Here is a 24,954-nt window from a genome sequence, read left to right on the forward strand (position 1 = left end):
GTGTGAGAATCATTATTAAAGGGAGGGATTGTTTTCTGGAATTTTTTTTCTATTATGTCAGTTTTAGCGTGATTTGGATTGGTCCAGACATTTTTTGCGTACAATGAAAAATATATTGGATATTTGTCGATGACAACATACATTAAAAAAAAATTTTTATTTACCGTGGTAATTCATTAGAGTGTACGGAATATGAGTCATGCTGCTGAGGGAAATGGGTGAAATTAAGAGACGACGGTAAATTTGGATCCTTGCACAGTTGCGCGTACGTTCTGTGTACCAGGCGCAGAAGCACACAGGACTGCCTCCAAGCACTGGATGTTCCTCTCTTACGAAGCCTTGCTTTTATCTGCAGCCCTGCTGCTACTGCAGGCATCTCACTATCACTGCTGCTCTCATCCATTTTCATGATGTGAACCGGTCAGTTTCAGAGTGTTGCAAGCCTTGGGTTTTGCAACGCCTGTTGCAGACAGTCGCATTGCAAATCTTTGGCCTGATTTAACCTTTAAATCGCGTGGAATGTAAAACAGTCTTCAGGGGAAAAGAGAACACTTGAAGGCATACTATGCAGGATTTTTACTTTGAAAATACTATGAAGTAACCATGCTTAAGGCATATCTATCTGTCTTTACGCACTTTCGCCAGATTTGTACACTGGCAAATGTATTTGGGCGGGCCGTCCAAATAAAGTCAGTGCATGGGAAACACTGCGGACACACAAGACGGTCAGTGGAAGATTTAGTGATGTTGAAATATGTGATGCTCTTGGGAACAATTGTATTTTTGGCTCTAGTTGCTTAAACGCTGCTGCCCGATTGCAGAAGTGTGTTTGCTATTATAGGGCGGGTGTGATCCTCCCACTGTCCCTGTCCTCTTGAATTTTGGGCTCCTCTTGTTTTTAACCAACTGCATGCTGCTTGGAAAGCTGTAGAGAAAGATAACAACTGATGATGGTGTTTTAACAAATGAAAAACGAGTAAGCGCTGCGAAACCAATAGTGTAATTTAAGGTGAGCACCTGGATATCCTCATTTGGCATTCAGACCCCCATGGGGCAGATACAGTCTAAACAAATGAATGGGTCTAATAACACCTGGAAATTGTGTGTGTGGAGAAGGACTTGCCCCTGCGGAAGATTACATCAGTCTCATTCAACAGTTTTATTGTCTTCATTGCTTTCCATTAGACTCGCCTTAACATTTGGAAGCTGCACAGTGCAAAACAACCTACAGCAGTGAACATATTAGAATACTGTGAGAACAAGAACATTTAGGCATGACCGGGACTGAACCCTGATAGAAACTTGTTGCTAGGCTACCAAGCAGCGTAACAGTTTTCACTCTGTTACATCTTTAAAAGAACATATTTGCGTGGAATAGCCTGACAGGTCACATAGTAGAGGCAGAAACTCAAACTCTTTTCAAGGCTAGGCTTGATAAAGGTGTTAGATTCTATCTAATCTGTAGGTAACCGGAGCACTAGGTACAATTTAGTCAGGAGAATGCAAGCATTGTTTGGCTGAATGGCCTGTTTTCATAACATGTTATGTTATGTGACAGTATGTTATGCTATGTTCGGTTCAGCCTTCTCTATGATATTGCACTTTTGTATTTCTGAGACTATCGCTGATGTTCTCCACTTTTGGACTAAGCACTGAATGCATGAAGGTGATATTTATGGAGTTATTTAGTGAATAACTGACCCCTGACACTGATGACTGTGGGGCCCACAGGGCTCGTATTGTGGACTTCCACCAGCCCACTGGCTCGGGGAACACCCACCCCCGGCTCTTTGAGTGGGTGAAGAGGTACTTCTCCACCTCGGCCTGCAGGGGCGCTAGACTACCCCCCAGGGTGATGCAGACCATGCAGCCCCCCATATACCTGCAGCACCAAGGTACGCGTACACCTATAAATCACGTACACTTACAATCAGTTAACAAACTAATCAATCAGTTTTGTGTTCCTTTGTGTGGACATGATTGTGCATTTACAGATTGTGTATAGTGTATTCATTGTGTGTTTATTTTGAGAGTTTCAGTGTTTATTGTATTGCGCTGTTTAGTTAGGCGTGGCTGTCGTGTGTGTTGACTGTGCACAGGTCACAGTCGCTCCATCGTGGGCGTGGAGCAGAGAAAGAACGGAAGCCTGTGCCTCCTCATCTTTGACCCGGGCTGCCCCCCGGGGGACATGAGGAGACTGCTCGCTCGTGACATCACGGGCACGGGTTTGCGGCACCTCAGAAAGCACCCTGGTGGCCTGAAGCACACTCAGTACCAGATAGTGGCTGTAGACGGTGTGCTGTCCCCAGAGGAGAAACAGGTGAGACTACCTCACAGGTCAGCTCTGAAGATTCTGTACGGAGGACAAAAGCGTTCTTCAGTGTTGTTTTTGCCGCCAGTTTTTTTATTTAGTTATGGTCTTAGTCTTTTGACTAAAATGCATTTTGGTTTTAGTCATACCTTCTCTATTAATTTTAGTCAAGAAAAAATGACTAAAATCATATATAGTAGGTGATGAAGAGAACCAAGTATTTTTGTCACATTTAATGCCCTGTCTCCAGTAAATGCCATGACTTTTTAACATACTCAGTGTTTGTGACAACACATCAGTAGTGACAGCACGTGTCCCTTTTACTTAAGTGAACACTGCTTCCCATGCGCATATAGCAATGTTCAGCTGCAGTGTGAACGTCATTGTCACAAAGCAGCTTTACTTTTTTTGAAGACAATAAAGACATTAAAGATGAATATAAAACATGAATTACTTTTGCTGTATACTTTTTTGATTCAAGTTTGTTGATTTCAATAAATATAGGTAACTGGACAATGTAACTGAATGCATTTGTTTGGGTATAACATTTTGTTTGAATAGAAGGCATTACAGCTATCCAACATCTAGTAAACTGAATGTGTGTGATCTTTGCCGTGAATATTCTCCAGTTGTCAGTGTAGAGAACGAAGAGTACATGTATTCGCAATTTTACATTATGTTGATAAAACATGCAGTTTTGCATTGCAAATAAAAATTGTTGTTTTCCTTGTTTGGTGCTGCAATCGTCACAAGCAAGAGCGAGAGGGTGAAGCACATAGCCAATGGGATGAGTACATGGTGTCCACACACTGCTCATGGAAGTTGTAGTATCACCATGGCTAAACTATTTCAGATGCTTTTTGCAAACTACAATACTTACTTTTTCATAGAAAACGCTGCTGAAAGATCAACGGCCAGAGAGGCTAGTAAGAGTGAACGAGTTACACACCACTGCCGTGTTCTACGTGCTACTTCAGTCATAATTTTAGTTGACGTAAACAACACCGGTGTTCTTTACACCGCAAACTAATATCATAATTGACACGTTCATGAGGTGTTTGCTTTGTGCTAAAATTAAAGAGATGTCTAAGATGTCTGTTCAAAGTTGAGAGCCAGTTTTATTCTAGCCGCACTGCCGGATGGAACAATGACTGTGAACAATGGCTCTTTTTATAGTGTATTACTCAACATTTTTCACAGCATGTAATTGGAGAAGCTAGCATTCTTCACACTAGCGTACAAAACAAACTCATCATATTTGCACGCGCCACTGCTCTTGGCAGCAATGCGCTGATGTTCTTGAGTTTACTTGTTTTCCAGACGCGGATTGTGAACTCCAGAAACCTGCGCGCCGAGAGAGTTCCCTGATGCTCCGTGTACAAGTTCGTTTTTATTTGTTTTTAATTTTTCACTGTGATAATTTATTATAACATTCTGATAATTACAATGTGTGTACATAGTTGAGGCTTTATTGGGATAATAAAGGATGGTGATTTCTTGATTGTCTTGTCTTTTTTTCCACAGTAAGTCTATGAGATTATTATACTTGCCTCCCATATTATTCAGCAATAATGGCACCCCTTGACATGTTACTCAATAATCGTGCTCTTTCCAAATTACACATCCTGCTCACATAAGTTCCCAAACTGAAGTATGCCTGTGTTTCCGCAACACATACTTCAACACTTCATGGCCACGATTTCCTGAGAGGAAGTCCTCTTAACTCCTGTACTTCTACGTATCACAGCATGGAAACGGCAGTCTCTTCATCCTAGACATGAGTCTCCACTGTTCCAGGCCTGAGTAAATGACAGCCTAATTTAATCAGGCACACAGTCTGCTATTCCACAAAATAATCCACTCACTGTACAGAATCTTCCAAATTTTATCAAAGAATACAAATATTGCGGAGAGACACTTACCCATCACTAAAACCCATTCTTAAAAGCTGCACGAACCATGGCTTTCATGGTTATCAATTTCCATGCTTTACTAATTTGGCTTCCATAATACCAAGGTTAATTACTACTATGGTTTAGTTCTAGAGTACCATCACTATTCGTAAGCACGGTGCTACCTGAATCTGGTGTTACCTTTTGTGGGGTAGTTTTAGGCCCCCTTGGTGGTGTAGTCCATCAATATATGGAGTGGGTTCAGTGAAGTGAAACCTGGGATCAAGGACACTTCTAATTCTTCCACACCTGGTATACTCCTAAAAAAATTATTCATTAAAATACCAAAGCTGTTGAAAAGATATGTCTATTCCTCAGTTTTGCTATACAAATCAGTGCCTTATTTGATGCTTATGACCTTCTTTTTCTAGAAATGCTTTTGCACCATTTTACTAATGTATTACACTGCATCAGTTTAAAACATTTTCTTCAACTTGTAAAGCTTTGTCTACCAACATTATTATATTGTGAAAAGTATATGGAAAAACTACAGTCAAACTAGTGTTATTTATATTTATATATACATATATATATTTCCATTTATATCGTTATATAAATTAACATTTAATTTGGAAGTACGTTTTCAAGTCAAATTAATTTAAATTATTCCTTATTTTTAAAGTAAAAAAACAAACAGCAAGATGCAAAAAGCAAATTAAATACAAATAAATTCAATGCATATATCAAATTAAAATACGGCCCAGTTTTTCATTCCATATCGATTTCCCTGGGGAAAAAAAGAAAAGATACAGCCATTACAGAATTGTTAAGAACTTGAGAAGTCATATTGCATTTCCATTGCACAATTAGTGGAGATGCTGAAAAATACATTGTGACTCACCCTAGCACGGCCTTTCTATACAGCTTGCTCTCACAGTTTAACTTGTTCCATGCTTCCTCTTTTAATGCCTTGGGTGGATAGCCATCAAATTTTGACAGGACATAATCTGTAGAGTAAGTGAATTTGTTTCAAATTGGAATAAATGCTATTTATTTTAGTCTCGCGATACAAGGACGTCTTAAGCCAACAGTAACGAACTCCCAATACAAGACGTGAAAAGAGGAGGTGGTGGACGATTTGAGCCATGGAAACCTGAGGTTGAGTGGAAGTGGAAGAAGGAATTGTAGAGCTGCTTGCTTTGTGTGTGTGTGTGTGTGTGCGTTTGTGTGAGTCAGAGAGTGGTCACTGTAAGACAGGAGCGGAGGAGACAGAGACAGACTTCCTTCTAGAGCGTGAGAAATATTCTGAAATCAGAAAAACGAATTTCAGAAGTTTTTCTTTTAATCAAAGAAACATTCCAACAGGGGAAAAGGTGGTGAGATGCATAAAGAAATAGCATGGAAAATAGCTTCAATGGTTTCATCTGGTTATGGCACACCTGCCTAGATGAAGCGCTTTTTCTGTGAGTATTGTCTTTGAGTCACCCCCTACCTCAAATTCTACTCACTTTGCACAGTACCAAACATTTTGTTAAGTAAGAGAGGAGAAACATTCCTCCAATCTCACCCTGACACCTCTCTAGGGGTTTTATTTGATTCTCATTTCCTGCCATTAGTTCATGGACCACGGATCACCATGTAAGGATCTGGAGTATGTACACAGCAGGCACATGACTTTCTCACAGCTTTGTATGTGAATGTCCAGAAAAAAATTTAAAATCTCCCCAGAGAGATTTTCTGTGGTTCTTAAATTACTTGCTTGCTGAAACAACAGGAAGTGTTAAAAGAACACTGTAATAGAGGTTCTCCAAAGACCAGTCTATTAGGAATGCACATATGTGGTAAATAGAAGTTTCTGGATTTGTGGGTAAAATAAAGCCTGAGTTAGGCTGTACGTGCACTGGAGAATACTGGTGCTCGGGAGGGCAAAGTGGTTTGGAATAGGGAACCAGGGAGCAGTGGTCAAGCTCCCTACCAGTACACTTGGGACCACCCTTGGAACACATTGTACAACCCTGGGATGAGTGCATTGCCATTAGTCACCTTCACCCTGTGTCACCAGCAGAGCCATGGGCCACAGGCATCCTTATAGGGCCCTTAGGGGCGACATAGCTCAGGAGGTAAGACCGATTGTCTGGCAGTCGGAGGGTTGCCGGTTCAAACCCCGCCCTGGGCGTGTTGAAGTGTCCTTGAGCAAGACACCTAACCCCTAACTGCTCTGGCGAATGAGAGGCATCAATTGTAAAGCGCTTTGGATAAAAGCGCTATATAAATGCAGTCCATTTACCATTTACCTTATGCTTTACGCATGAAAGACCCTGTGCAGCCTCCCTTTTCTCACATTGAAATTGTCCCTTTAGTTGCTAAATTACTATATATGCTATATATATAGTAATTTAGTAATACTACATATATTTTTCTACTTATTAGAATTTGAAAAGATAAAAACCGTCTTTGATGTAAAACCTGAATTTCTTAATATGGCAGACTCAAGACTGGCTGGGCGTGTCAGTTCTGTCCTAATTATTTATGCATTCACTTTTGATTGACAGTCCGGGCCGCTCACTCAGCGCTCACTCCACGTAACGTCAGTTGTTAAAGCTAGTTATCATACGAACGAGTACAGCAATATCAGCATTAGAAATATTGAGCCTTATATGTATGAGCCCATCGCTTACAGACTACAATATAGGACCCTAACGTTATAGGATAAGCTACCTTAGCACATAACATTATCGATTGGTTTTTTTTTTTTTTGTTTTTTTGCGGCAGTAACGTTAGACCAGTCTGGAGAATAAAGTAACGTTACACTCGCCAGCTATATTTACACAAGTACAGCTCATTGCTACATTAGCAAAAATATCGATAGCCAGACAGCAAGTAAATTGGGGAGATGAGGTTAACTGTAACGCTATAGTTTGTAGCCTAGGCTTGATTCGATTAATAGCAGAACATCATCTAGCCCGAACGGATGCTTAGCAGAACCGGTCCGTACAACCGGTAAGCGTCCGTTCTGGCTAAACATAATCGACAGCGAAGTAAAATGAGGTTAGGATGGCTAACATTATGATTTGTAATACAATCTATATCAACGTTAAGTAACTTTAACGTTAACTGATCGTATTAAGCAAAGGCTTATCAGTGTTTCTCAACCCTGGTCCTGGGGACCCACTGCCCTGCATGTTATAAGCCGCGTTTCCACCGCAGGAACTATACCCCGGAACTAGGAACCTTTTGAGGAACTCAGTGCGTTTCCACCGCAGGAACTAGGGTCTAAATTTAGTTCTGGGGGCTTTGTTTTACCCCCCAAAACGTTCCTGCTCGGGGGGTAGTACTTTCCGAAAGTACAGGAACCTTTTGGGTGGAGCTTGCAGCGCTGAACATTTCTGATTGGTCGAGTACTCGTAGCATTTGTGTTGTATTTATTTTCCGCCATTACCCGCCATGTTTGAAAATATGCAGCGGCAAACCAATTTATTTTCATAATAACAAATCAAACTTGTATGTTATGCGGCGCAGTAGCCTACTTTTGGTTATAGCCTGTCAACATCTTGGAATTATAACGTGTGCTCTTCTGTTCTTTTCTTGGTTTAGTATTCGTTTTATAAAATGCTAAGCATTCGTGCTGGGACAGCATATTACGTAGGCTACCAAAACATTCAAACGGATTAATTCGGTTGCTGAATATTTTCTTCCGGATTTTCTTTGTTAGCCCGTTGTAATTGACTCAAAACGTTTGATACAGTTATATGAGGTATGCGGTAGTTCTGCATAATTAACATTGGTGATACAGTACAAGCAAACTGGAAATCACCTTCCGCACTTTTTATCCGGGTAAAATAACAGGTTAATTCTAGTAATCTTCCCTTTAGCTTTTTCAGACTGCCGTAATTTTACTCAATTTTACTGCCATTTTTCAATTCCACGAAAAGACCAGGAAGACTATGGACTCATTTATGGTGCATGGTTCGCATCTGGAGGGCACACTTCGCTGCTCGGCTAGCAGTAACTTTGAAGGAAAGCAAACGGTGGCTGTACCACTACTAATTTACATTTTCACGCAAGTCCGAGTTTTCGTTCTATTCTTGTCATTTTGCGATTAGCCTATATGGAATTGACGACGAGAAAGTAATAAAACAGCAAATTGTTTACAACGTGTGCATGTTTTCTGCTGTTAATGAATGTGTTTGAGAGGATATATGAAAATCAATAAATACAAAAGTAACCATATATAGTCATTGTTGGTAACCCGTTGTATATAAGTGGAATAAACCCCTCCGGGCTGTCCCGGTTATTAGAAAATAATGTAGGCTACTTCGGTGGTAATATGGGGTTACAGAAGAAATCATATGACAGATGGACGACGACAACGTCAGTGGGCTAATTTGCCTAATCTTCGCGGGACTTTAGACCCCGGTGGAAACGCAGACAACCATTGGCTGAAGGAACCTTTTAGTTCCTGGTAACGTAGTTCCTGGGACTGAAAGTTCCGGGTAATTTTGGTGGAAACGCGGCTTTAGATGTTTCCCTGCTCCAACACACCTGATTCAAATGAATGGATCGTCATCAAGCTCTGCAGAAGCCTGATAACGACCTATTCATTTGAATCAGATGTGCTGGAGCAGGGAGACATATAAAACATGCAGGGCAGTGGGAGGACCAGGGTTGAGAAACACTGAATTAGATTATCGATAGCATCAAAGCTATTTAGGTTTCCCTGGTTAGGCTAGTTAGCTACGTTGCGTCATGCACGTCGAGCTGAGTAGCATGCGTAAAACACCTAAAGTAAAAAAGAAAAACAGACCATCTTGATCTTGATTGATAGTTGGCACAGCATCTGGCTTTAGAAACGTTGTCTTGGCAAAATCCATCCTCTTCTGTTCATAATTGTAGAATGAATCAGAGATAAAATGTGTACTGCACAATATTGTCACCTTTGATATTTCTAACTGTGCACCGTTTTGTTTTTCTATATAATCACGTAGACCTTTCGGAGACTTGGATCTTTTGGCATAGCGTGAAAAGATGCGTTCCTATCTGTGCTATCTTTAATCACACAATAAGGCATTGTTGAACTGGATAGTTAACGTTAGCAGCAGACCCGCGCAATATGTATTTGGGAATTTGGTCATGGCTTTGAACTGGGGAGCGCACAACACTGAATATTCATACTGGGTGAGTGTTTTGGCCACCGCACATTGGTCAATGCAAATTAGAAACATTCGTGACGTCACGAATTTGGTCTCAAAACCACCAATACCAAATACTCCACCAGGCGGCAATGTCGAGCATTGTTCGAACATAATTCATTACATATGCGTATGAAATACTTTTAAAATCAATGTGTAAGTAACCTTATAGTCTCTGGTCATAATATAAGCATTTTAAAATCATGATTTTGACTGCACAGGGTCTTGAAATTTTGAGCACTTGAAAAGTTCCAAACTGTCCACCCATAACCCCTCCACCATTTTTCCCTGCCAAACTTGCTTTTAAAAATTCGCCAAAAAAAAAACCCTGAACAGAACAAAATTCAATTTATGGTCACATTTCTCCCAAAGACATTGTACGTCCGCCTTCCCACTAAACATTTTGACGTTGGGTACACCTCTAATCTAAGTCTGTCACGGAGGTCAATATTACGTTGATTAGTGGGGCAGAAACAAAAGTTTTTATTTTTACATAGGTAATTCGATAACTACAAAACGCTGATCTGTTATAGGTTTTAAAAAGTTGTCGCTTCATGATTCTGCGTCGATCATCTTTGTAGCTGCAACTCAGGTCGACAAATTGTTTGAGAGTTGGGATGATGTAGGCTAAATGAAAAGCAATTAATCACAGTATGGAACTGGAACATCACATGTTGTTTATAATGTTAGTATTGCATTTAAAAATTTTACATTGCTTGCTGCTACCCGGTGTTGCAATACGTTATGAGCCTATGCGTAGTAACAGAGTCCTTTTTAAATATTAGAGCGCGTATGTGTATCTTGGAACACGCCTCGAGAGGTCCACTTTATCTGAGTGTTTGTAATTTGATTACATGGCACTTCCTGCAACCGTTTAACTTTGAGGCTGGCTTTTAAAAACGAAGCGGAGCCCACATGCAGGCTATAACTCCTGGGGAACGACATAAGACGAGCAACGATGACAGGTTGGTGAGCCCCATACACGGGTTTGAAATGTTTTAAATATGGCCTTTGCAGCAAATCTGTTTGTTAATTTAGAGCAGAATACTCACAAGACAGCTGCTGAAGGGGCTTCTGTGCCTTTGAATGGTTAATAAACATCCAACGACCGGAAAACGACAGGTGTTTTTCCCCCAGAGTATTGAATGTAAAATATTTCTTTTCTCAAAGACAGAAAAATTATCTTTGCACAATGGGTAGCTGGATTAACGGGTTATTCTGCAGAACTTGCTGTCGGAAGTGCTTTTCTGTTGCAGGATTGTGACTTGATTTTTTTTTTTTTACTTCAAAAGTTAGTGGAAAAGTAGTATGCAAACAAGATCTGTGCAAATTAAAACATTTTCAAACATGATTTTCTATGGATGATGTCACTTGTTGGCTCTGTACCATTTAAAGTAACACAAGGATTAGTGCTAATGGATCATGAGTTTTAATACATGAATACGTGAAATGTAACAGGCTATTAACTATACACAGATACCTGTCCCAGGTTTAAAAAAATTATAAACATTGGGTCCCTATGACCTATTTTGAAAATCGCTTCTATGGAATGTAACTGTTGCTTTAATTGTATTATCAGCTGGATAGACTGAATTCCACAATTCCATGTGGTTTAGGAATTTTTGTCTTCGGTACAAGAGGGATTCCGACGTTGTTCTTCCTGCTCTGTCAGAAAGACTCTTGTTCTGCTGTTCACATTGACAGACATTCTGAATCTAAAATATGAGCTTTGGTGTGTTCTTGCCTTATTATGATAGTGACATTGATTCTTAAACTGAATGGGAAAACGTAATTGTGTGTTTTTAAAAGTAATTAAAATACGTACAAAGGAAGAAGTTGGATATAAAAAACTCATATTTATGCATGTTCTGAGAATGCATAACATTGCTAATATTTAGAGCTAACAGATAACACCATGAACTTGGAGAATGGAAAACAGATTCAGAATTGTGAAGTGGTGTCTAAAGCATATATAAAAATCACGTAATTTACTAAAGTGTGACAAATATGTTTCTCTTCCTATTTGTATTTCTGTGCTCATTTTTATGTGTATATATGTGTGTGCACGTGTGTGTGTGTGTGTGTGTATGTGTGTACTTTCTCAGACACTGTGGATGGGAATGAACCTGAGACGCCTGAGTATAAGCTGATTCCACACCGAGATTTCTACCTGATCTCCGGGATCCATTGTCCAGAGGAAGTGGATGAGATACAGAACTGGGAGATCCGAGACTCCGATGTCTTCATTGTCACATATCCCAAATCAGGTAAGCACTCCTTAAGGGCACCTCTTATGAATGTTATATGAAAACATTTCTTTGCAGTGTTGTATCATGCAACCCACAGCTTGCTATGATGCATCGTAGGGTTGAACTGTGTGCCAGTAAAACCTAGAATCACAGTTAAACTTACGAGCTAAGTTGCAAAGGTGCACGTTTGCATCAATCCTTCATTTACCCAAAAAGAAAGCCTTGTTCACAAAGAATACTGCTAGTTATTTCTACACACACATCTTTTTTCTTCCTCCACAGTGGTTCTGCCAATATTCGTAATGCCCCGAGCCCATATCTTGCCAGTTTCCTGGCTGACCTCTGATCTCCAAGACAGCCCTTTTTTTCTCAGTGGACTGTCACGCATCCTGTTTTTCCTCATGGCTCTCTGAACTCACTGATTTATTCTGAAACACCACGTGTGCTGGCACTTTAGCTCTGCCAACAGTCAGGCGCCATGGCGTTGGTGTGATACTGGCAAATTGATTTAAAACTTGCTTTTTTATCGCCGACCTCAAAACCATTTAACGAAGGAAACATCACAAGACACCAGAAACTGGTACTATTGCCTCAAGCCTTTTGAGCAGTTTTTTTTTTTTTTTTTTTTGGCTGTGTTTGAGCTTAGATTTAGTGCTATGCAGTGTATAAATATTGCGCTGTTTTGAAACATCTGTGAAATGTAGGCATTTGATTAGTAGCCCTCTCTTAATGAGGTGATTTACAAACAAATTCTAATGCAAGTGCAGTCTGTTTGTGAACTAGTTTGTACTGCTCTCAGTAGAGAGGCAAATTTACATCTACAGTATCTCCACCATCAAGAGTAATATGTACAGCTGCTAAATAATTATACTATGCATACACACGGAAAGCTGAAAATAACTTCCAGGACCATTCATTTCCAATGAGACACAAATTTATTCATCAAATTGATGGAAAATAACAAGTAGAACACAGATAATGTTTTGGGGTTGTTCTTGTCCTTAAGAAAATTCTTAATAAAGGCATTTACTAATCAATGTAAAAGTGAAACGACTAAATTAATATTGAGCTACAGCCCCGACAAGGACACAGCATTGCATTGAGACTGGCTGGAGCTGCTGTTGTAGTGCAGTTTTGTACTTTTTTGATGATCTCCTAATTCCTCAATAATGCCAGTCAGCTCGCTGCAGCTGTTGCATGGGAATATGCTTCCCTCCCTGCATACCATGCCTCCTCCCTGTAAATTCTAGTGGCTTGATTTGAATCAGAGGTGATTTGTGATTTGAATGCCTCCCCCACAATCTTTTGCACTAGCTATCATTACCACCTGTATCTTTATGTCAATTAAAGGAATGCATCTGATATGTACTAAGTGGAATAAAAATGATCCTGCTCCAAAGTTTACTGAACAAGAGCAAAACCTGTGACTTATTTCTTTGGCAAAAAAATGATATAATGGGACACTTGTGATATATAGTACTAGTATAGTATGTTTTATGAATACGGTGCCCTTAGTATTCACACCCTTGGAAGAGGATAAGCAAAGAAGGCTGTATGAAAGTGCACCCTCCATTCACGATTATTACATGACTGAATCATCTACTATAGTGTTTTATGAGATTGGCGAACATATGGGGAGATCCTTTACCATTCCTCTACACAGAATCTTTCAGGATCCTTCAAAGATCTGTGTTAGTGGACTGCCCTTTTACATTGACAGATTAGGCAATTGGCAGACGCTATTAGAACAACATATAGTTTTGTATATTATCAATTTATAGAGTTGGATATACAGTTTATTAAAGCAATATATCTTGCTTAAAGTTAAATACCTTGCTCAAGGTTACAACAGCAGTATTATATCTGTGAATTGTACCTGATCTCTGAGTTGTAAACCCAATTCAGTGACTATTGTACTATAGTACTGCCTAATTTCCAGTTTTTCCTCAATCTTCTATTCAAACCACAAATTTTCTAACAGGTTGGAGACTGAAAAAATTGTAATATTGTGGGCAGTTTACCATTTCTTGGTTCATTTTGAGGTATGGTTTAATTGGATCATTGTCTTGCTGAAAAGGGGGCAGAGGGAACCAGATTTTTGACTCAACATGTGTTCACACTTGCTGGGTAATAATTCACTAATGCCAAGGCTCAAACCTGCTACCATAGGGCCTAGTATGCATTCATGCCAAACCTTTTAATTGTGTGAGCCAGTCGGAAGCCCTTAAGTTAAATTTCCTATACCAATGAAAACCTATGTTTCACATATTTAAATCATCTGAAACATCAATGGGCTTATAGTAGTAATTATTTTCTCACTATAAATTTTCCTCAGGTGGAGCAGTCTTGGTCTTTATAACCACATTGGGCCTCTGTGACTTTTGACCTTTGCCCTGTGCACTGATTGGCAGGGACCATTTGGATGCAGCAGATCATGAGTCTGATCGAAGCTAAGGGAGATGTCACAGCGACAATGAATCAGCTGAACAGTGATCGCATCCCATGGATTGAGCTGATTGGGAGCAAAGACGACTCTGCTCCCTCCCCTCGAATCCGTGTCACTCACCTGCACCACAAGTTCACCCCCCTCGGGCTGAAACAGAAAAAGGGAAAGGTGAGTGGTGTGGAGGGCCAGGCTATTTGTTTTTGTTACAGCAGAGATTCCCTAACATTTTAATTTAATTACATTAAAATTCATTCATTTCGCAAATGCTTTTATTCAGACTGGCATACAATATACGAAAAAACATAAGTGCATTTTCATAATTATTATGAGCAATAGTGTCAGACCTGGCTACTGTAACTATTCCCAGAGCAGCAAGTAAAATTAACTACGCCAACCAAGTAATCCCAAGTCAAAATTGTATATACATACAGACTATGTCCACAATAATCCATTTGGAGAAAAAGGTCCCCTTGTCAAAGGTTCCCCTTAAAATGACTTTGTCCAACACCCAACATAGGCTGCAATGCATTGCCTTTTTAACCTTCAAGCACACAGATACACATCTACGGTGTGACATCATATACTTTACTGTATCAGACACATATATAGTAAAGTGTACATATTTATTGAATTACAATGGGACACTAGGGTTTATTTTACCTGACTGAAGTGTGTAAAAAGGGGGTTGAGGTTGGGGTGGGGAGCTCCATAAAACAACAATAATGATACTAAATTAAATATTATTAATTACAGGTGATCTATTTGGCAAGAAACCCTAAAGATGTTTTGGTATCCTACTTCCATTTCCACAAATATGCCGCTATGCTGGAAACACCTGAGGACTTCAACTCCTTTTTTGAAACGTTTATGGAAGGAAAAGGTTAATCCCATTATGTGGAATATCACAATGTTCAGCATAGCTGAACTGCAATGCTCAGCGATTTGAAGCATATACAATGTAGCATCGCAAATACTTTGTGTAGCATTTAAAGTGTTTTTTTATATATGAAGTGTTTTGCATTTTTTTCAGTTGCATTGTGTTTAATGTGTGTCGTGTTGGGCAGCACTAATGTGTTACTTGTACAAATGGTGGATGGTACTTTTTAATGTGCTGCGTGTATGATAATAGTGAGAGTTGAGAAGTACCGATTGAATGTTGGGTAGGAGCTTTGAGTTGTGTTACGTTTTTTTTTGTGTAATCTCTGTAATATCTGGCAGTGTTTGGGAGCTGTTGGTTTGACCACATTAAGGCCTGGTACTCGCAGAGAGACAGTATGAATTTCCTGTACATCACATATGAGGACTTGATTCAGGTATAGCTTGCATGTAGATCACCCCATATTATTTGCAAATTACAGTAGTTTAGTATTGTTAATGCAAGTCACCTGTGTCTGTGTGTGTGTGTGCATGGCTACAGGACCTGAGGTCAGTGGTGGACCAGATCTGTGTGTTCCTGGAAAGGGACCTGACAGCCCAGCAGAAGGCAGATGTGGTAGAACACAGCACCTTCCGGAACATGAGGAGGAACCCCAGCGCTAACTACCAGAATGTGTCCACCTCTCTCCTCGACCACAGCAAGGGTACCTTCATGAGGAAAGGTGACCAGCGTCCTCTGCACCGTCCACAACAATAAGATACAAACTGATCAGGTCACTCGTGGTCTACAAAACCACTAAAATCACAGTGTAAACAACAAACTATTACAAATTGCACAAGTCTTTCACACAGTCCATGCAACAATCACACGCAGGCCACACAAGTCCCTCAGTTCACTTCATTTACAGGTTCTTAAACCTGATATTTGCTATTTGTGTTTTCACAAATGGTTTAATTTCAATGACCTTGTGTCCACATTTTCAGCCATTACAATCCCATCGATTTCACGTTTAGTCAATTAAAAATTGAACCACTGTCTAAAGGAAAGTTTCATATATCCCATTAGATAAAGTGAGTGTTAGTTGATATGGCTCATTGAAAGTGTGGAGATGTGATTATAGGACATTTATTCTTCATTCACTGCCATTTGTGATACAATGTGCCATTAAGAGAGTGAAATATCCCTCAATAGGCAAATGTTCATTGAAGAGCAATTAACAGCTTGTTACAATTCCAAAGCTGTTACAACAACAGCTCTACACAACAATCTCGTACAGCATGTCCCAGTCAAGTAAAAAAAAGTAACACACTCTGTCCACTTCGTAATTTATGTAAAAAGCACCCTTTGGCCTTAATATTTGTTTTTCTTCTGATCTCTGAAAAAGGGACTATAGGGGATTGGAAAAACTACTTCACCGTGGCTCAGAATGAGAGATTTGACAGAGTCTTCAAGGAGAAGATGAGAGACTTTCCACTCACATTTGTGTGGGACATCAGTGATATCATGAAATGATAAACTGAAGAGTATAAAATGCTTCCTATTTACCATACTCTGTAAAAAATATCCTTCCTTTTTTAACAGATGATATATTTTAGAGATGTATATGCATGTTGTTTAACAGTAAAACAGGAGGGCCAGCCTGTGTTTTTATTACAGCCAGTGGGTATGTCTCAGAATTGTGAAATCAGAATCAATTTTTATGCTTTTCTGTGATTTTAATGAAAATGTGTATTGAAAGACCCATTGCATGAATAAAGTCTGGATGCATTTATTATGAGTGTGACCTGTTTTTCCTACAACAAATGACACCTGCAATATTTGGGAGTTTTTCCACTACACAATGTAGGGCACAAATATATGTTGCTCATGACAAGATGAATGGATTGATGTGGCAAGTTAAATTTTTTTGAAACTTTGTTATATGCAAATAAATGCTTTATTATCCTATCCATGAGTGTGGTGTTAAAAATGCAAGTTTAAAATCTGGGTATTAAGTTTTTTGTTTTTAGGAAATTAATGAACTGTCACCTTTAAAGCTCATTATGTCAGAACTGTTCAATTGCATTTAATGCAACATGCATTCAATGTATTTAGTGTTTAAAAACATATTTGGGCAAGGTTCTACCATTGTTTAGACCTTCAAAAAATCAACCATTTCTGCTGCAATTGCCAAAAATGGTGATAGGCACAAGTCCAGCAATTACAATAAGGTGTCTTAAACCGCAGGTGCTTGGCCCAGTAAAAACCACAACACTTTGTTCTGTTTCAGGAAACAACCATTTTTATTTAGCGCAAATACTATTCCCATGCGCTAAGCAGTGACCCCATGCTTGGGATCAGACGGAGCAATGCTGCCCCCTGCTGGCCACAGGTCCACTGCAGCTGCGCCAGCCAAAGTGTGCTGTTCAAATCAGTTGCATGTTCAAACATCACTGGGAATTTGAAGGGAAGTCATACATGGTTTATTCGCTAGCTGGATGTATCTGTAGGCTTATTAGAAAGATATAAGAATGTCCTGTCCAATGATTTTAGCAGGTGGGTACGAATACTTTTTATGAAGTGATGTCATTACTGATTACAGCCAATGGGCAGCCGAGTTCACATCTGGAACTAGTGCTAGTGGTCATGTGACCTCCCAATGGGGACTATTCCCACACTATTTCTTTCACTCTGCTCTCTAGTCCTCATCACTCCCTAGACACACAGGGTCAAAATCTGGGTCATCTTCGTCCAGGTCCAAATCGTCCATGTCCTGGAACAGAGACTCATCTACCTCCACACTGTTTGCAGCTGGAAAAGGAGGAGAGGGAGACAGAGAGAGAGAAAGAGAGACACCAGTCACATACATACACACCTATAGTCTGTCACACACGCACTCAATATCATACACACATGCAGGCCTGCAACAAACATTAACACACAGCAGGACAAGTCATTTGTGTATCTTTCCAACTCTGTAACAATTGTGCATTTTTCCAGAAAGCATGCTGAAGAGATATTTTCGACTTTACCATCTTCCAGGAACTGAATGTCCGAAGTGTCAAGATTATGATCTCGTTCAAAAAGTTGTTTCCCTAGGAAAAAATAAAAATTTGATTTGAACCTAAATTATGTAATTCTGCATCAGTAACTTCACCTGAATAACCAATATGTGCCAAATCATTCAGTGAGCCAAGGGCAACTGTGGATGTACTCACATAGTTTGCCATCTAACGACCAGTTTCAGGTTTACGCAAGCCATTTTGTCTCACAATTAAGCACATACCAGCCTCATAGCAGATCTATTTTAGCCTCTGCAGGACTGAACATTTAGCTTTTTCATTTTCACTTGCCCAAAGGATTATTTATTTCACTCGCCAAAAATGCAGAAAATTAAATGATGTAATACAAGTCAGTAAGTGTCATGATAGCTGAAACAAGTCTATATATTTAATCAACTTAAATACTGATTGAATCTTTTAAATTATCAAATCATTATTTATTGTACAACAATATACAGATTCAAGTAGCAACACTGACAATGCAAAGTAGCATTTACAATAACTGAACTAACGGGCAAGTGAGTGTGTGTTTGTGTGTGTGCGCGTGCGCACGTTACATTTTCCTGGTTTCTTTCTATAAATTTTTGTACCATTTACTGACACAGGAAACTTAAGGTAAATGAGCCTGTACCCTGGTATAACACTGAATCACCGAAAAAATAGAGGTCAACATCTTCAATTGTGGTAGTAATCAGAGTAAATATTACTGTAATGTTACAATTCATAAGATGTTTATGATGTGCACCTGAGGTTGGTGTACACTACAACTTGCTGATCGGCCACTTTGGATTGTCCTGACACCTCACACCATACAGAAGGGACTTCTCATCACATCACTCACTGCAACTCCTCAGACCACGTGGAAATTAAGTTTCTCTCCCAGCACTCTGCCAATTTCTGCTTTATGTCATTTCTACTAATGTACTGTCATTCTTGGGACATTTAGGAGGCACCTCCTACACTTGTCGCAGTTTAGAAACAAAGTCCTAGCAACAACACCAGCTACAAAAACTTTGTAAATTTTTTCTTCCTGCGAAGCACTTCCAATTCCTCCTTTTTTATGTGATTCAGAACTAGGAGGCGGGAACTTACCGGTGAGCTTTGGCTTTCCAGACTGCTCTTCCTCTTTCTGTCTCTTCTTCCTCAGCTCTGCCATTTCCTGCTCAAATTTGGCTTTCCACGACAGGAAATGCTCAATCGTTACTACAGTACCCTGGAAGGCCACCTGAGGTACACACACACAAAGGATTTAAGTGTCCAGAACCAGCATGTCATATATTCTGTGCAGTGGAAACTTCAACTACCATACATTACACATGTACAATGCGAAACAAAGTCATGTTAACACGTTTCTAGTAATCTTTAATAGAAAAATTATCATCGTTAGAGAGACCTTCTCAGCTTCCTCTGCCTCCTCCTCTTTTTTCCTTTTTTCCTCCTCTCTTCTATTCTTTATCAGGTCAATCATTTCATTTAGTTTCTCCTGTACAGCAGTCACCAGGGTGAAGATCATGACCATTCCCAGGTTTTCTTCAGCCTGCAAAACAGCCATCTCTTTATGAACACACACTTCACTGTTCCACCGTGCACATCTGTTATTTTGACTAAAACAGACTCTGTGAGGCGAACAGACAGACACAAGCATACAAGAGTGAAAAGCAAACATGTGGATATGCTAGACCAGTCCCAGACAGAAATGCCACAAAGACCATCTGAATGGACAAGACAAACAGGTTGTTGGACAGACCTACTGCTGCACAAGCACAGACCAAATAGCACACAGAGACAAACAGATGGACAGGCTGGGCAGAGACCGATGAACAGACAGACAGTTGGAGAAATACAGACCTGCTGTTGCAGCAAACTCAGAATATCCTCAACATCTGCATCCTCAAGATTTTCCTGAGAGAGTATCTCATAAAGTGGTGGCTCATCCGGATATTTGTCCACATATGTAAATTTCAGCGTCGTTTCCACTGCTGAAAGAAACCAGGAGATGAAATACACACCACCCACCACTGAGTCACAGGTCCAACGCATTCGAATATAAAAGGGATTCACGTTTAGCAGATAGGACACTGAATTAGCATGAACTAGGAGGACTTACTCTCGTCGTTTTTCCCTGCATCTGAAGTTACGGTAATCGTGAAGCTCACAGGGTTTTCAGAAAGTACTGTACGTGGATAAATAGGAAGAGGGGCTGGTTATCACCACAGGAACCAAATCCACAACGTGTTGCCACACAGCCATCGATGTAAAATCAACACCATTCGCCCAATTTTCATTTTGACAGGAAATCTTCCTAGTCATACCTCGTTAAAGAAAACATCATACATTATCCCTTTTGGTTTGTTATTTGCTAACGTTACTTAGATCTCCATTACCAACTTGACTTAAGTAATGACAATGGTTTTTTCTACTACAAGCTACCAGCTAACTTTCACAATGAAGACTAAATATGCCACTTAACGTGAACATCTAAATTTGTCTTAACTAGTCAGACTAGTCTAGCCTAAGTAAGTAGTACTTATCGAGCCGGATAACCAACTAACGACATTTAAGCTAACGTTAGCTGGCTAATTAAAGATGACTACATTGATATACTCAGTTACCACGAAAGACAACTAGGTAGAAAGCTTAGCCGATTAGTAATGTTATAAATCGTTCTTTTGTTTAGTTCAGTTTCTGAACATTCCAGCAAATTTAGCCAACGTGTTAGCTAGCTGTCTTCATCGCTTTACTTAGCCAACTGCAACCACACACAGCGAACACGTTTCATTCCGTAGATGAGGTGCCCAGAAAGCAATGAGCTAGCTTGCGTAGCAATCCACAAGCTCACTAAAGGTACCTGTGAATGAGTCTGGATAAATAGACTCGATAGCTTCCAATTCATTCCGTTGCTCCTCGCCGTAATCTGTCATTTTCGCCCGCAACTGTCCATCGATTACTTAGCGTTGTTTTGACAAAAAAACATACAGCAGAACAAGACTGGGGTGAGTGGTTAGAGAGGCCTGGGAAAATCGAGTATTCTGCGTGCAACTCATCGCGACTTGTCACGCCAAGAAACAACTTAAAGCAAAATAAAGACATAGGCATACTGTCGCAGTCTTCATATGTGCAAAATGATAACACGCAGACTGTTCTTAGGCTATATTTGTGTTTCGGAATAAAATACCATGTTGCACAAAGTGTTCTTTAATTGATTATTGTGCCTGGAAGAACTCGAATTTATCATGTGACGTGCGCCGTCGATCGGATCAATCCACAGTCTATGAATCGAACTCAAAAACAAAACAAACAAAAAAAAGAATCGAACTCAACTTTTCATTATGCAGTTAAAACAATGTCAGTGAGATTAATCTACAGAACTTTATCTGTGAGTTTAATTAATCAAAAACGTGTTTTTGTGGCGAATTGTTATGCTTTCTTAACATAAAATTGAAAATGCGATTTGTTAAAACATGTATTTAATTAATTTATGTTGCTATCCTTAATTTTTCACTTTTGGTGATATTTTTGGCGACTAGTGGTCGGTTTTCACAGTCCAAATACCAGAGTTCTATTCAAAACGAATTGCTACTCGAAGCACATCGAGTGTTTATTTTTTTTTTTGAAGACAAATCAGTGATGTTTCGGAGAAAGAAGACTACCTACCGTAAATGAGTATAAATATATGAACTTACCACAGTTTTGCCCTCATTCCTCATGTGTATCTGCTCCATTGAGTTAAAGTATTTGTTAATAGAAGTGCAACTCAGTATATCGAATTAGTATTTAAATATTTATTTCATTTTAGTTTAATATATTGATTTATTTTAACCCTTCATGCAAAAATAAACGAGCCCGGTAATCATAAAAAGTACAACAAAAAAGTTTCATGGTGTGGGTTATTGTGTAATAAGTGATTGGGGGATGGGGAGGCTCCTTTTATTTTAATGCCATTTATTGCCCTGAGTGCCGATAAGGGAACGAGTGGAGTTGTTAGCCAGAAAGGAGTTTGTTGCAGGTGCTGAGCTCGAATTTGCAGCATGTTTAAGGCCCATTTTTAATAAATTGTAAATATTTGCTTTATTACCATGGACAACAGCGTCCATACCACTAGGGGGCAGGAAGGATAGAGAAAATGTGACTGCTGTTAAATCCATTTTCTTCTTTAAAATAATGACAGTAAGAGGCGGTTGATGAAAAATGACTGGCAGCAGTCTTCATCTCAGTGCATGTGTTGGATGACACTGTTTTTCACTGTGGCACAGCTTGAAGAGTTCCATTTTTCCAATGCTCATTAAACCACAGCGGCATGCCATGATTATACTGATATGAATTTACATACTGTCTAGATGTGACCTTCTAGTGATCGTTTTTGTAGTCTCAGCTATTTTTTTTCAACAAAACAATGTCAAATCCAAGTTTTTCCATTGTTTTGCTTTTTCCTGTTTCAAAGAAAGTCCATCTCAAACAGAACTATGATGTAATGGCGGTGTCTAGTGGTTGCTTGAAGCTACTTTGCATTGCTAACTATATAGATTGCAATGCAAATTAGCATCAGGCATCATCAAAGTAGCATCTTTGCTGCAATGCTGCTTTGCATTTTCCCTTAAAGGGATATCTTACTTTCTGAGGTTTTTGATAGTATATCAGATTTTGAGTATATTGTCATTTGTCCCTGACAGTTTTTTTCTGTGCAATAAAATATGCTTTATATATTTACAAGTTCCTGCATGTGCTGGCTTTACAATGGCTATTGGGGAATTCAGGGCTTTGTGACTATGCACATTATTGGACATTTTCAATTACTCTTACAATTATGCCACACCTCTGATACAAACATACCAACTAGGTTGAGCAGCATGTACCTTGGTTTTAATTGTATCCAACTTGACTAAGTTTGGAATGTAATTCATACACCAGATCCCTTGGCCCTGTAATCTCTGCCCATGGCTTGTCCTATCACTCCTATGCCGACGACACGCAACTCTTTCTCTCCTTCTCCCCATCGGACACACAGGTCCCTGCCCGCATCTCCGCTTGCCTGAGGGACATCCAGAGCTGGATGGACAATCACCACCTGAAGCTCAACCCGGGAAAGACGGAGCTAATCTTTATTCCTGCTCTATCCTCTCCCCTCCTCAACTTTTCCATTTCCCTAAGGGACACCTTAGTGACATCATCACCCTGTGCCAAGAATCTCGGAGTGGTGATGGACAACAGGCTGTCCCTCTCCAAGAACATCGCAGCAGTAAGCCGGGCATGCAGATTTTTCCTGTATAACATCCGGAGAATCCGCCCCTTTCTCACCACCTACTCAACCCAGCTCCTGGTCCAAGCAATGGTTCTATCCCGCCTGGACTACTGCAACTCTCTTCTGGCTGGACTACCGGCATCTGCCACCAGACCCCTGCAACTCATTCAGAATGCTGCAGCTCGTCTGGTCTTCAACCTCTCCAGACACTCCCACGTCACTCCCCTGATCACTACCCTCCACTGGCTGCCTGTTAGAGCTCGCATCAAATTTAAAACATTGGTCCTAGCATACCAGGCAGTCAAGGGATCAGCCCCAGCATACCTCCACAAGATATTCAAACCCTACATGCCAGCCAGATCCCTCCGTTCTGCTACCTCAGGACGCCTGGCACCTCCCCCTCTTCGCACCTGCACTTCCAGAACACGTCTCCTGTCTGTTCTGGCCCCACGATGGTGGAATGACCTCCCCGTGGAGGTCAGAACAGCTGAGACACTGACCCATTTCAAGCGACGACTGAAGACTCACCTCTTCAGGCTGCACCTCTCCCCATCCCTCCCTACCCCCTGTAAATGACTGTAAGCTTAGGGTTGTAACTAGGGAGCTGTTTTGTAGGTGACTTAGGTGCATTAACTGTCTTAACTACTGCTTGTATTTTTTCCATAGACTGCGTTGTTGCCATTCTCGTTGTGTTAGTGTTAATCAGTTTAACCTTCAGGGTCCAGGTTGAACTATGCGGTTGTTCCCTGCACTTGGACCGGTACTTCTCTCTAGGGTTTTCGTCATACTTGTTCCTGGTTATGGTTATACACTTTGTTGTACGTCGCTCTGGATAAGAGTGTCTGCCAAATGCCTGTAATGTAATGTAATGTAATGTAATTGAAACGGCAAATTACTACTGACATGTCAAAGCTGTTCAAAGTAAAATTTCATAGTGCTAGGCTAAATATTTTCTGAATAAATGAGCAAAATACAAAAACTTACATTTATGGCGACTCTCCCCTACTCTTAACACACTGACGATATCTTGTCTTATGAATGGCCATGCTGATCTTGTGCTGGAAAGAAGTTAACACCTGCTTTTTGCGGACATTAGAAAAACAGACACTATTACCTTCGCCACAATGGCCACCAGCCATGATAAATCAGCTGTAGCAGGTCATATGCATGAATTCCCATTCTCTCCTCCCACATTTTTGCAGTCTCTTGTTTCACCTGTGCAAAAACCTTTGATGCAACACCTTAGCAAATATGAAAAAAATGCTATTTGTCTCATTAGCGTCTATAAAAGCCCTGTAAATCCTTGGTAAATTTGGCATTAAGAACACAGCATGCACAGATGATGTAATCAGCTGTTGGTCCCTCCAAAGATATGGTGCGAGGATGTTCTTTGCTGCTAGGAGGTATCATGAAATAAGACTAAAGGCTTAGCCATACCCATAGATGGTATGTTTTGCATTAAGTTTTGAGTTACAGTGTTGTGAAAAAGTATTTGCCCCTTCCTGATTTGCTCGATTATTGCATATTTGTCACACTTAATGGTTTCAGATCTTTAGACAAAATGTAATATTAGACGAAGGGAACCTGACTAAACACAAAACCTGAAACATTTTTTAAATAATTATTTAATTACACTGTATGAGTGTTATTGTATTAGACTGTGAATGTCTGAAGCTGTTCTGATAGGGGCATAGCAGACACATAATTATT

At 40.0% G+C, this 24,954-nt stretch overlaps 3 protein-coding genes and 1 long non-coding RNA gene across 11 annotated transcripts in view; 2 read left to right on the top strand and 2 right to left on the bottom strand.

Annotated features, from left to right (window-relative positions):
- Positions 1 to 3,812, top strand: part of zufsp (zinc finger containing ubiquitin peptidase 1) — a 13,895-nt gene extending 10,083 nt beyond the window's left edge. For all 4 annotated transcript variants that reach the window (XM_064342002.1, XM_064342017.1, XM_064342004.1 and 1 more), the window contains 3 exons: positions 1,732 to 1,895; positions 2,100 to 2,320; positions 3,632 to 3,812. In XM_064342002.1, coding sequence (XP_064198072.1) covers positions 1,732 to 1,895; positions 2,100 to 2,320; positions 3,632 to 3,679 — 433 coding nt within the window. In that variant the 3' untranslated portion in view covers positions 3,680 to 3,812. The remainder of the gene's footprint in view (positions 1 to 1,731; positions 1,896 to 2,099; positions 2,321 to 3,631) is intronic.
- LOC135258623 (uncharacterized) lies at positions 3,763 to 10,763 on the bottom strand. Its single transcript, XR_010331047.1, has 3 exons — positions 10,445 to 10,763; positions 5,105 to 5,210; positions 3,763 to 4,990 (listed from the first exon to the last, which is right to left on the bottom strand). It is a non-coding gene; the product is annotated as an uncharacterized LOC135258623 (long non-coding RNA).
- LOC135258558 (amine sulfotransferase-like) lies at positions 9,924 to 16,736 on the top strand. Of its 3 annotated transcripts, none has more exons than XM_064342035.1 (7): positions 9,924 to 10,357; positions 11,498 to 11,659; positions 14,053 to 14,255; positions 14,841 to 14,967; positions 15,306 to 15,400; positions 15,505 to 15,685; positions 16,349 to 16,736. In XM_064342035.1, the coding sequence occupies exons 1-7, from the start codon at positions 10,351 to 10,353 to the stop codon at positions 16,474 to 16,476; spliced, it is 903 nt and encodes a 300-aa protein (XP_064198105.1). In that variant the 5' UTR covers positions 9,924 to 10,350; the 3' UTR covers positions 16,477 to 16,736. The 3 variants fall into 3 exon arrangements, with proteins under 3 accessions (XP_064198105.1, XP_064198098.1, XP_064198113.1); XM_064342028.1 differs by lacking the exon at positions 9,924 to 10,357 and adding an exon at positions 10,464 to 10,539; XM_064342043.1 differs by lacking the exons at positions 9,924 to 10,357; positions 14,841 to 14,967; positions 15,306 to 15,400 and adding an exon at positions 10,464 to 10,539.
- A 482-nt stretch (positions 16,737 to 17,218) lies between these two features.
- Positions 17,219 to 21,050, bottom strand: rwdd1 (RWD domain containing 1). Of its 3 annotated transcripts, none has more exons than XM_064342065.1 (7): positions 20,854 to 21,050; positions 20,113 to 20,178; positions 19,854 to 19,981; positions 19,399 to 19,542; positions 19,098 to 19,230; positions 17,976 to 18,038; positions 17,219 to 17,754 (listed from the first exon to the last, which is right to left on the bottom strand). In XM_064342065.1, exons 1-7 carry the CDS (start codon positions 20,924 to 20,926, stop codon positions 17,642 to 17,644), a joined length of 720 nt encoding a protein of 239 aa, XP_064198135.1. In that variant the 5' UTR covers positions 20,927 to 21,050; the 3' UTR covers positions 17,219 to 17,641. The 3 variants fall into 3 exon arrangements, with proteins under 3 accessions (XP_064198135.1, XP_064198130.1, XP_064198137.1); XM_064342060.1 differs by having other exon boundaries at positions 19,854 to 19,984; positions 20,854 to 21,049; XM_064342067.1 differs by lacking the exon at positions 20,854 to 21,050 and adding an exon at positions 20,318 to 20,705.
- Positions 21,051 to 24,954: the final 3,904 nt, after the last annotated feature.

Source organism: Anguilla rostrata, chromosome 1, assembly GCF_018555375.3.
Source record: "Anguilla rostrata isolate EN2019 chromosome 1, ASM1855537v3, whole genome shotgun sequence".
In the NCBI taxonomy this organism is placed as follows: Eukaryota; Metazoa; Chordata; class Actinopteri; order Anguilliformes; family Anguillidae; genus Anguilla; species Anguilla rostrata.